The 12,344-nt window shown below is 39.8% G+C and overlaps 1 protein-coding gene across 7 annotated transcripts in view; it reads left to right on the plus strand.

The window, feature by feature from the left end:
* MAST4 (microtubule associated serine/threonine kinase family member 4) overlaps window positions 1-12,344 on the plus strand; it is a 749,251-nt gene that overhangs the window by 717,252 nt on the left and 19,655 nt on the right. For all 7 annotated transcript variants that reach the window (XM_089653476.1, XM_089653475.1, XM_089653479.1 and 4 more), the window contains 3 exons: window positions 323-435; window positions 1,902-2,029; window positions 5,976-6,202. In XM_089653476.1, the coding sequence (XP_089509602.1) occupies window positions 323-435; window positions 1,902-2,029; window positions 5,976-6,202 (468 nt within the window). The remainder of the gene's footprint in view (window positions 1-322; window positions 436-1,901; window positions 2,030-5,975; window positions 6,203-12,344) is intronic.

Raw genomic sequence — 12,344 nt, forward strand, 5'->3', positions numbered from 1 at the left:
CACCTTTTATTTCTCTCCTTATCAAAGTCACCAGGCAATAACATTGGATAAGAGAACCCAACAAAGGCGACCTATTCACCTTCCAATGGTGGGCTAGGAGATGTCTGTGGGGGTTGGGGAGTGATGTGGTATTCTTGCCTGAATTAAGTGTAACCTGGGTCTGTTCACCTTATTCTTGATGTCATTTTTACTTGTAACTATTTTTTTGTGCCTGGGGTAGATGCCATTTTTATTCTTTTATCTTGCTCAAGTCAACGCTTTCTTCTTCACATACATATGCATACTTCTGTATGGTGACCATTAAAATTGTATTACTTTTTAGCCCGGTCTGAGAAATACCACCACATGGAAACAGAGGAGGAGGATGATACCAATGATGAGGACTTCAGCATGGAAATCAGACAATTTTCATCATGCTCACATCGCTTTTCTAAAGTAAGTATGATTTAAAGCCTGCATATCTGCTCTTCTAATAGGTAGCATCCTGTGTGAAGTTTGGCTGGGACAAGATGTGACTATTTATTTTCAGATGCACCAAAACGTACATCAGCCAAATGTCTTAGGACAGACAAAAACACACAAAAACAATAGGTTTAAGCCTATCCAACCCAAAACGATAAAATTAATACAAATAAGACAATGACTTGAAGTCATCTTTAAATTGCTCCAACCTACAAATATGTGTTGCCTAATATGTCCAGTGAGGGTCACTGCTACTACCACTGCTAGCTTTTCAGTGAAGTCCACCTACAGTATGACTTCATCCACACATAATTGAAAGAACACAGAACTATAAGAAATAATACTACTATTATACTATACTAGAAATAATACAGGCTATAAGAAATAATACTACTATTATTTGGCATCAAGCTCCTTGTTTATAGGTTGCAGAACTACAGAGATGCATAGAGATACTTGGGAGCTTTCAATTAATGTATTAATTTAGAAATTCTTCAACAGTTACCTAACAATAAATATAGTTATACACAACAGTCACATCCTAGAGCAGGGGTGTCCAACCTGTGACCCATGGGCTGCATGCAGCCCAAAAAAAAAATCGGAAATTTACCTAAAAATGTTGATTTTATTTTTTGGAGAATTTTTTGTAAAAATGTGTTTACACTTAGCGAACACATGCATCCAAAGAAAAATTTTACAGTGTCTCTTAACTGGGCGTTTATAATATTTTATCTTCCTGAAGAAATTCTCCCACTCTTCACAATAACATTTTATTCATGTCATCCGTTTTTGGCAGTACCTTTATGGCCTTTGTGGGCAACTATTTTCAAAAAAGAAGCACATAAAGGGCAAAATTAGAACCAAAATATCTGATGACCACCTTGGGAATTCGTTGAGAATTGACACTACATCCATTGTACCAGCTATTGATGCATTGGTTTATCATAAACAGTGTAAAATGTCACACTAGTTTTATGTTGCCCTCTTTTACCTTTTATAATGAAAAAAGTTATACAAAATTAAGTTTTATTACTCAGGTACATTTTCTATATCATTGATAGTTAACTTGTGATCTGCCATGCTTTTTCCTGCTCATCAGCATTTTCTTATTGTTAGTGTATTTTATGTGTGGCCCACGGCAATTCCTCTTCTTCCAATGTGGCCCTGGTAAGTCAAAAGGTTGGACACTCCTGCCCTAGAGGCAAAACAATTAAAATCCACACATACAATGTAGCAATGTCAGTACCAACTTTACAATATCTTTAATGATCATGTTTTTAAATGGGTTTTCATTTTCAGCAACAAAGAACTTTTAGTCAAGCTTTAATACCCCAAGGTTTTTGTAGTAATGTGATTATTACTCAAAAATGTCTAAATTGTATACTGTATGAGGAGTAACAAAGCCATGTATTACATATTGTTTGTTTATGTATTTTTAGGTGTTTAGTAGCATTGACCAGATGATGCAGAACAAAATGGAGGAAAAGGATGACAGTAGTGAAAAATCAAAGAGCTTAAATTTACCTCCCGTGGAATCTTTGAGCTGGAGCTCTGAGTATTCTGAGATGTAAGTAGAATGAGAAGGTATTACTATACCCAAAGTGGTATTGGGGAACAGTGTCTTCTATTGACAATGTGTATGATCTGAAAATCTGATGGGTGACTGAACCATAGCAAAAGGCATCTTAAATGAAGAAAAAAAATTAAATCGGTAGATGCTAAATGATGTATAAGCATGTGGGCAATTTTATATTGTAAAAGTAACTTATTTCATATGAAATAAGCCTGCCAAACCGTGAAAATTCAAACCGATGAAAAATAATAATCAAAGGTAACAGTGTAGCTGCATGACAGTATGAAACACTTAATATTGGCACCTTGTAAATCTCCATATTGCTCCCTTAATGTGAGGGACAGCTTCATTGACCAGTAGGGAACTTCTTATCTGCACACATTTCCAGATCTGTTACTCAAGATACTCAAGTCAGAAAAGCAGCACAACAATCAGAAAAGGTTTAGGGTTCAAGTTTACGCTTGCCCAACTCGATGCTTGTGAATGTATGTGACAGTCTCATATGGCTCCAATGACCAAGCCCCTTGACTTGTTTCACCCTGCCCACAGGGACTTAGTCATAGAGGTCTCCTCTATGACCTCTGTGACTAAGCCCCCAGAGGGCAGGGTAAAACATATCAGGGGTCGTGGTCAGTAGAGCAGCTCTGGCTGAGGCCATCACAAACATTCACAGGTATCGGGTTGGGTGAGTGGCGTCCTAAACACCAGCTCCTCTGGATGTGTGAGATTTGACACCAGCACTCCATTTCCTGAGTGCCAGTGGGGAGGTACACCATACCTTACTCTTGCATTGACAAATGCTACTAAGTGTGACAGGTAACAAATCAAAGGGATTTAGTCAATAAAGTTCACTTACGCTTCTCTGCAAAGCTCATAACCCTGTCGGTTGAAGAAGCAGAAATGTTCTTACCGATATCCTTTACACGATGGGGGAATTTTTCAGTACTGGAACAAATAGAGTCTAGAGCAGCAGCTGTACATAGTAACCAATTAGCTTTTATCTTCAATTTCAGTTTAGCTTTGAAAATGAAAGATAGAATCTGGTTGCCAGAAAATGAAAGATAGAATCTGATTGGTTGCCATGCATTGCTGCTCCAGTTTTGATAAATTTTCCTCGTGTCTACAGCCTGCATTGTTTCCATTCTAAATGAAGATGTCCTACATATGCAGCACAGATTGCATCCCAGTGAATCTGATCTTTATAGAAGATTGTGAAGGTATCAAAACATTTTAGAGCTCTATTTAGAGAGTTCTTCATTATTTGCACAGTGAAGTGTATTTATAAATTCATACATTCATTTTTTTTGTACCAGATGTTGACTTGGTATCAACCTCTTGCAGTCCCTGTACAGCAGACTGGTAGGGGGAAGTTACACAAGAAGCCAGTCAGCTGTGCTGACAAGGAACATGCTGATAGGAAGAGAGTGGAGTGACAGAGATGAGCTCATCATTCTACTGCTTCTCCTTTTGCTTTCTGTGCACAGGCTAGGGGAGGTTTCTTGTCCTGCCAGACAGGGCTATGCTGTGTGGGAAAACTTTGTAATTGTCATCACTTGGACAAAAATAAAAATCATTTGGCAGGTAAAAAACAGCTCCCATATCATCTGTGTATTTAGCAGTTTTTCTAGACCTCAGCTTTAATTGTACACTGATCAGCCATAACGTTATGACCACTGACAGGTAAAGTGAATAGCACTGATTATCTCATTACAATGGCATCTAGGTGGGATTTATTAGACCGCAAATGAACATAATGTCTCTGAAGTTGATATGTTGAAAGCAGAAAAAAATGGGCAAGTGTAAGGATTAGAGCAACTTGACATGGGCCAAATTGTAATGGCTAGACAACTGGGTCGGAGGAACTCCAGAATGTCAGCTTTTTGTGGCATGTTCCTGGTCTGCAGTGGGCAGGACCTGCCAAAAGTGGTCCAAGAAAGGAAACCAGTGAACTGTGACAGGGCCATTGGTGGCCAAGGCTCATTGAGGCACATGGGGAGTGAAGGATCTTCCCTGTAGCGCCAGAAGCAGGTGCACTGTGATAACTAGCCTGCTGCTTTGCAAACGTCTTCTTAGACATTTTGTATGTGCTGCCCTGAATGTAGAGAGCGACCTGGCTGAATGAGTCTCTACCACTTTTGGAGGCTTTTGCCTGGTTGTACTATGTTTTCAGAATGACTTTGACACTCCAAGATGATAAGGTAAACTGCAGTTTCCTCCTCTGAATTTGTCTGATGGAAACACAAACAGCCTCCCAGAGGATTTAAACTAGGAAGCAGCTTGAAGGTAGGCATCTTAGATACCAGGTACATCCAGCTTGTGTACGTTAGGTACCATCTGTGCCAGAAAGGATGGAATCACCAATTTGTAAGATAAAATTGAAGCCACCTGGGGACAAAGGTGCTCGAGGGGCATAGGCCCCAACTTGTTCAGAAGAAAGAAGATGTAGGACTGTGCAGCTTGAAGTGCTTGCAGGTCCACGACTCTGCCCCCTGAAGTTATCGAGGGACACTGCTTCTTGAGTGATGTCTTACTGAAGACTCCTTTCTATTGGCGCAAACAGAGTCCTGGCAAGGAAATCCAGTGCCAGAATAAAATCTCACAGGAGAAACGTTTTTCCTCCTCAGGGCAAAGTCTCAGGACCAACCTCCTGAAACGCTCCCCTGGCAGCTCACACGCTCATATTTCTTGATGAAGCTGAAATGGCTAAAAGTTGAGCTGTTACAGAACTAGGCTGAGCCCCAAATCCAGATCTGTGTGAGGAAACTATAGCAACTGGGTGACCACTGGGTTGCTAGGATCAAAATCCTGCTCAGCTGCAAAGACTGTGAACCTGTTCCAGACTTCAGAGTAAATTGCATTTGTTGGCATCCTTCCTGAAACCCTGCAGGATTTACCACTGAAAGAGGATGATCCTAATCCTTCCCTCTTGATTTCCAATCCATCCTGGGCCAGGTGTTGTGGAAACACTGATAGCTGAAGTGCTTGGTCCAGACTCCAGGTCCATGGCTAGGGTAAAACCCAGACCTGCAGGCTAATTGGGCATGAGGCCTTCTGTACAGTGTATGTGTGGATGGCATAGCCAGCCATATGACCAGAAACAGCCACAAAACTCAGATCAGATCGTATGCACACGCCAGTCACCGGTGAAAGGAAAAAACTGTTGACAAAAGAAAACCCTCAAATCACTCTCACAAAGGAACAAATGACAAAACCTAATGAAGGTAGAGGCAAGGGAGGAAGACAAAAAGGATAGCACTAACCTGTGGGCGAGAAGAAAAAGGCAGCACTAACTCCAGCACCATGATTCTGCTCAGGTGTGCAGAGAAACCAATGCAGCATGGACTGCAGCAAACAAACACCAGCTCAAGGGGAAGCACATGAGGTTCTGACGTCTCTGGTTAGAAAACTCCTCAGCCCCAAAAGACCACCAGAAGGGACTCCCCATCTTATTGGTGCATTTAGCAACCTAAGATGCAGGACTGTGCCTGGGAGAGGCTGAACCCAGACTCCGACTCAGTCTGTAGGTAGGGACTTATTGCAACATCACGGTCTTGCAGGTGTAGATCTTGAGGACAAAAAGGAGAATGGGGGAGGTTGCTTTCAGTCAGACTTTTATAGATATACACAGGTCCTGTGGGTGGATATAGGGGCGGAGCTTTATCACATGTATGCTGCCATGTTGGTGTCAGGAAAAAGTTCTACTTTAAAAGATCTACTACTGATGGCTTGGTGTCAGATACCACACCTTCAAAGGTGTAGTGGAATTCATGTCTTGATGGGTTAGGGTGGGTGGTTATAATGTTATGACTGATGTAGTAATTTAATGAGTTTTTTTATTTCAGAATGGTATCATGCTTTTCCTTTTTTCACACCCTTCAGAAGTTTTGAATTCATTATTTAATACATTGAATTTTTCTTATGTTACATCTTTTTCAAACAGGCAACAGCTCTCCATATCAACCTTTTCTGACAGTGAAAGTCACAAGCAACGGCACAGCACCAGCCTGCTGCCAAAATTTGCCATCTCCTCTGACCTAGAACGAGATGAGCACAATGCTGGAGATTCCCAGGAGGAAGGGGACAAGTCCGGTCTTATTTCTGAAGACTCTCCGCAGGAAGATCCTGACCTTGCCACACCTGTCAGCATTAGCAGCTCCACAGTGTCAGGTGTGTACAGATTTACATCGTTACTAATCATTCAGTGCTGATAATCATTCAGAACTTGGTCTTTTAAGGAACCCGTTAATGAATACTTTTTCCCTAATGTAATTTTTATTTATTTTAAACCAATTATGCTGGCAATTAAAAAAAAAAAAAATAAGCTTTATGAAAAAAAAAATCCTTTTATAGTGTGTTTGTGTGTGTATATGTGTATATATATGTATAAATATATGTATGTATGTGTGTGTATGTATATATATATATATATATATATATATATATATATATACACACACAATCACCGGCCACTTTATTAGGTCAACCTTGCTAGTACAGGGTTGGACCCCCTTTTTGGATATATGAGGCAGTCAGTGGGATTTATTAGGAGCAAGTTGTCCCTGAGTTTGTTGTGTATGGGGGTTGTGTAACCGCATGCTTACTCATGTCCACCGCCAAATGCTCCTACAGTGGGCTTGTGAGCATCAGAACTGGGCCATTGAGCAAAGGAAGAAGATGGCCTGGTCTGATAAATCCCATTTTCTTTTACATCATGTGTATTGTCGGGTTCATGTGCAGCGCTTGCCTGGGGAAGAGATAGCACCAGGATGCACTATGGGGAGAGCAAGCCAGCAGACACAGTTTGATGGTTTGGGCAATGTTCTAGGAAACTTTGAGTCCTGCCATTCATGTGGATGTTACGTTGACACATACCACCCACCTAAACTTTATTTCTGACCAAGTACACCGCTTCATGTAGGATAATGTGCCCTGCCACACTGCAAAAATGGTTCAAGAACAGTTTGAGGAGCACAATAACGAGTTTAATTCTGCAAACCTCAATCCAACTGAATATCTCTGGGATGTGTTGGGGGGGGGGGGGGTCCGGTCCATGGAGGTCCCACCTTGCAACTTACAGGACTTAAAGAATAAGCTACTGACTCCTTGGAGTCAGATAGGACCGCATACCTTCAGAGGCCTAGTGGTGTCAGTTCCTTAATAGTTTCGGGCTGTTTTGTGCCAAAAGGACGAACTACTCAATTTTGGGTGAGTGGTAATGAAGTTATAGCTGATCGGTGCGTATATATATACAGTGGGTATGTATGTGTGTGTGTGTGTGTATAATATATACATTCTGTGCTTTCTGTCAGGGAACAAAGCAGTTTCCACCATAAATGGTTGGATGAGGAGATCAAAGTTGTGTTCTCTAGACTGCATAGGCAACTGATAAGACTGCGTATCTGCTTGAAACTTTTGAAAATTAATATATAACAATAATTCATAGTTTAATTGAAAGATATGTGACATTGTTTTGTTAGATATATAAAGTGCAACGCTCCTAAATACACAATCCCTACAGCCAAGCAAATTAGTACAATCCACTACATAATATAAAGTGATCAAAATCTGAACAAGCCAATATGATATCAATGGTGACTGCACATATACATAAATAATGTTATTAGTGAATAATGAATAAAGTGCATTCAATGTGATTCAAAAGTCACTTATCACGTGTATATTCATCAATCAGTACTATGTATTTTCATTTCACCTTCTTGTCAATGGGTGGCTATGCTCACTCATTCCACTTTATGGAGGAAGTCATGGTTGTCATACAGGCTGGAATTTAAACATGTCTGCCTTTGTTTATCTAAATTACATTGGGGGTGGGGGTAATTTTAGTTTACAGAAGGAAGATCAGATTGTTTAAGACTTCGAATTCAGCTCACAGAAAGTGACAATGACACTTCATTTCTGACCAGATCAACTGGTATGTTCTGGCCTTGTTAAAAATGTTCTGAAAGTCCCTGAAGGTAGGAACTAATGCAGCCGCCGCATCTAAAAGCTAGTAGGCTGCAATATATAAGATTTTGTTCTTGGGTTTAGATATCCTGTAAACAAAGCCTGCAGAAACATTTGGAAGCTATCATTGCTGACCAATGGTTTCAGCACTTTCTAAGTCAATGACTGGGAGCAGGTATAAAGATTAGAAGCTCTGAACGAATGTGAACGGTGAGCGCAAAGAAAATAATGATAATGAAGGAAGCAGCTGGCACAGTGTGGTAAACCCTCTGCTCCCACTTAAACAGACAAATAAAAAAAATGGTGCAGTGCTAGATTATATGAAGCAGATAAAAACGTGTTGCCAAACAATACAAATGAATAATGTCCAACATATGAGTGACAGGGACATAAATATTGCACTGTGATATGTCCCAAAAATAAAACTTGATCGGATATTAGTCCCAAACTGTGATCAAATAAAGAGCAAACAACAATAGTGACTTCTGTGACCTCCGTGTTACTCCTCCACCATTATGCACTCACCAGAAGCAAGTAGCAAACCAGCATTGAATGAAATGACTCTTTGAAGCAAATCTGCTCAATTCTTATCTCCAGTCACCGATCCACCCAAGGTTGGGATCCCTCCTGCCCCATGTCCGGCGATTACCCTGATCCGTGTCCCGCAGGAGGCACCTGGGCCGCAGCCACTTCCTAGTTCAGTGAGCCAGGGGCCAGCTTATTACATATTCATCCTATGACTTCTAATTTTTCTGACCTCTGAGAGATGTTATTGCAATTTGTAAATATAGTAACTTGTGAATGAGCATGTTTTTCCCCATTTGTGCATTCTAATACAAATTTTAGATGTCCTTAGCAAGGGTTTCTACGGAAATTCATATAATTGTGCAGCACATCGGCTAAGTGGTTAGCACTTCCACCTGGTGTCACTAGGGTTGTCAGTTTGAATCCCAACCAGGGCACTACCTTCCTGAAGTTTGCATTTTTTTTAACCTGTGCCTGCATGGGTTTCTTCAAAGTAGTCTGGTTTCCTTCCACACTCCAAAGACATGCCGATAGGTTAATAGGCACCTTTCCTAGTATGTGTATGTATGAATATGAGTTAGGGACCTTAGACTGTAAGCTCCTTGAGGGCTAGGGACTAATGTCAATGTACAGTATATACTGTATATAAATCACTATGTAAATTGACGGTGCTATATAAGTACCGGTAATAAAAAATAATTGGAAATTGTATATAAACCTGATGCTGGCCACACACATATACAGTTGTGTTCAAAATAATAGCAGTCAGACATCAATAACCTGATCAATCACTGTTTTTGGTAGAAATGATATTTCTACATGGCAAATAATTTACTAGCAGGTGTAGTAGAGTAATAGAAATCCAACAGACCCAACAGTCATGACATGCATGCTGCTGATTCTGTGTAATTGAAACACTAATTGAAAGGGGCATGTTCAAAATAATAGCAGTGTGGAGTTCTATTAGTGAGGTCATTCATTCTTTGAAAAACAGGTGGCAATTATTGCCTTTATTTAAGGAAGGAAGGCGGCAAATGTTGTACATGCTGGTTACAGTGCATTTCTCTCTGAAATTCTGAGGAAAATGGGTCGTTCCAGACATTGTTCAGAAGAACAGCGTACCTTGATTAAAGAGTTGATTGGAGAGGGGAAAACATATAAAGAAGTGTAGAAAATGATAGGCTGCTCAGCTAAAATGATCGCAAATGCTTTAAAATAGCAACCAAAACCTGAAAGACGTGGAAGAAAGCGAAAAACTACCATTCGAAGGGATAGAAGAATAGCCAAAATGGCAAGAACTCAGCCAACAATCAGCTCCAGGAAGATCAAAGAAGGTGTAAAGTTACCTGTGAGTACTGTTACAATTAGAAGACGCCTATGTGAAGTCAAGCTATCTGCAAGAAACCCCCGCAAAGTCCCACTGTTGAAAAAAAGACATGTGCTGAAGAGGTTACAATTTGCCAAAGAGCACATTGACTGGCCTAAAGAGAAATGGCGCAACATTTTATTGACTGATGAAAGTAAGATTGTTCTTTTTTGGGTCTAGTGGCCGGAGACAGTTTGTCAGACGACCCCCAAACACTGAATTCAAGCCACAGTACACTGTGAATACAGTGAAGGATGGTTGCACAAGCATCATGATATGGGGATGTTTCTCATACTACGGTGTTGGGCCTATTTATTGCATAGCAGGTATCATGGATCAGTGTGAATACATCAGAATACTTGAAGAGGTCATGCTGCCTTATGCTGAAGAGGAAATGCCCTTGAAATGGATGTTCCAACAAGACAACGACCCCAAACACACCAGTAAACGTGCAACATCTTGGTTCCAGACCAACAAGATTGACGTTATGGAGTGGCCAGCCCAATCCCCGGACTTAATCCAATAGAAAACTTGTGGGGTGACATCAAAAATGCAGTTTCTGAGGCAAAACCAAGAAATAGAGAACTGTGGAATGTAGTCCAATCATCCTGGGCTGGAATACCTGTTCACAGGTGCCAGAAGTTGGTTGACTCCATGCAACACAGATGTACAGCAGTTCTCAGAAACAGTGCGCATACAACTAAATATTAAGTGATTCAAAGGAAAGCAAAATCTTCAAACATTTTTCAGTCTAATATTCACTTTTCTTCAATTTTTTTAGAGGAACAACACAAATTTGATATATTTTTCTTCATGTTTTGATTTGGAATAGAATGTGTAGTGTTTCCAATGCATTTGTGTGTATGAAAATAAAAGCTATTAGAAGGATTTTGAGCTTTATTCACTTTTTTCAACACACTGCTATTATTTTGAACACAACTGTACATTTGTTCGGTCATTTACAGCCCCTTTCAGTCATAAAAAACAAAGATCAGATTGGAAAGCAACCTATTGTCACCAGCACTGAGATCATTCCATGGTTTTGTCATTTCTTCATTTTTGAGATCAAAAACGGATTGCAAAGTGTTAAATTTTTATATGCAAGTACAAGTACAAATACTCACTGGTTAGTAGTTTTTAACTTGTGTAAGTTCCGAACTTCTGCAGCTGGAGGATTAAATACTATTCATACAGTACATTTTAATTTTTGTTCATATCAAAACAATGTCACTTTAAAATAAATGATTTCATATTTTTGTGAGAAGTAAACTGTGATTGTATGTCGGTGCAATTTGTATCCAGCTCTGACACTTCCTGCTGGTTGTAAAGAAACCAAGTGTATGATGCTGTAACTTACCCTCTATAATTCCAATGTAGGAATGTTTTGGTTACTGTCCCTAGCAATATGTGTTAGATGTACTACTTTTTATAAACTGAAAAAAGTTAACTTTTCTTTCCTGGTTCTGGATTCTGCCCCATCATAGGCAACATTTTTTACACTGTTCTAAAACACAGAGAACTAAATCTACCCATACTGATGTTACCACCATTATGTCAGTACTGATAAATTCTAAAATCCAGGTTCAAAAAACCATCCTTAACACACTCTGTAAGTGAAGGGTAAATCTGGACATAGTTTTTTTTTTTTTTTTTGTTTAAGCAGCAGGCTGAATGAAAAAAATCAACAAATTCCTCCATCCACAGAAATGAGGTAGATGGAGGAATCCCTGCCAGGACATTGTATTCTGACAGTGGGAGACTCCTCTCTCAGAATACACTATTAAGTGGCTGCAGCCTCCGACTGAGATAAGTTTTTCAATATATTGTTTGACAGAAGCCAGCTGAATTATCAGCTCTTGTCAAATGGCAATAACTACACATGGATTGAAATTCGACCGGTCCCTGTTGAAGCAGCTGAATTCTGATCCATCTATGGCCAGTTTACGGTAATCCTACAGGGCAGCAAATTTTCTAATGCTAGTTTAACAGAGGGAGGAATGACATCTGAGTGTATTAGAGTGATGTCTGAAATATTCATGCAGAAAGTTTGTGTTTTCATGTCCTTATAGTTTGCAAACTCAGAGCTTTTAATGTATTGATTCTTAAAGGGATGGTCCATCCAAAGCTCAATTTTTAGTTTTTGGTAGATGTTAAACCGTTTGATACCTTACCAGTTTCTTATATCTTTTATGGACTCAGTTGGGGAGATCTCTGCCTTCAGCTCCCGGGTCTGCATGTGGTTATTATTAGAGGTTATTACTCTCCCCATTGGATTTGTTCTTTATTTTATCTTGTGGAAAGTGCATTAGGAAGCACTGTAACCGTAAAAAAAAAATTGCAGATGGACAGGAACATAGAGGATTAGCCAGTACATCTCACTGTTGGAGCGTTTAAGACATACAAGAAGCCAAGGGCTGTATAACTAAAATACCACATTTGGGTAGACTAAAAAAG

The sequence above is a fragment of the Staurois parvus genome, unplaced genomic scaffold (assembly GCF_062004578.1).
Source record: "Staurois parvus isolate SC_StPar_1 unplaced genomic scaffold, SC_StPar_1.0 ptg000714l, whole genome shotgun sequence".
NCBI lineage: Eukaryota > Metazoa > Chordata > Amphibia > Anura > Ranidae > Staurois > Staurois parvus.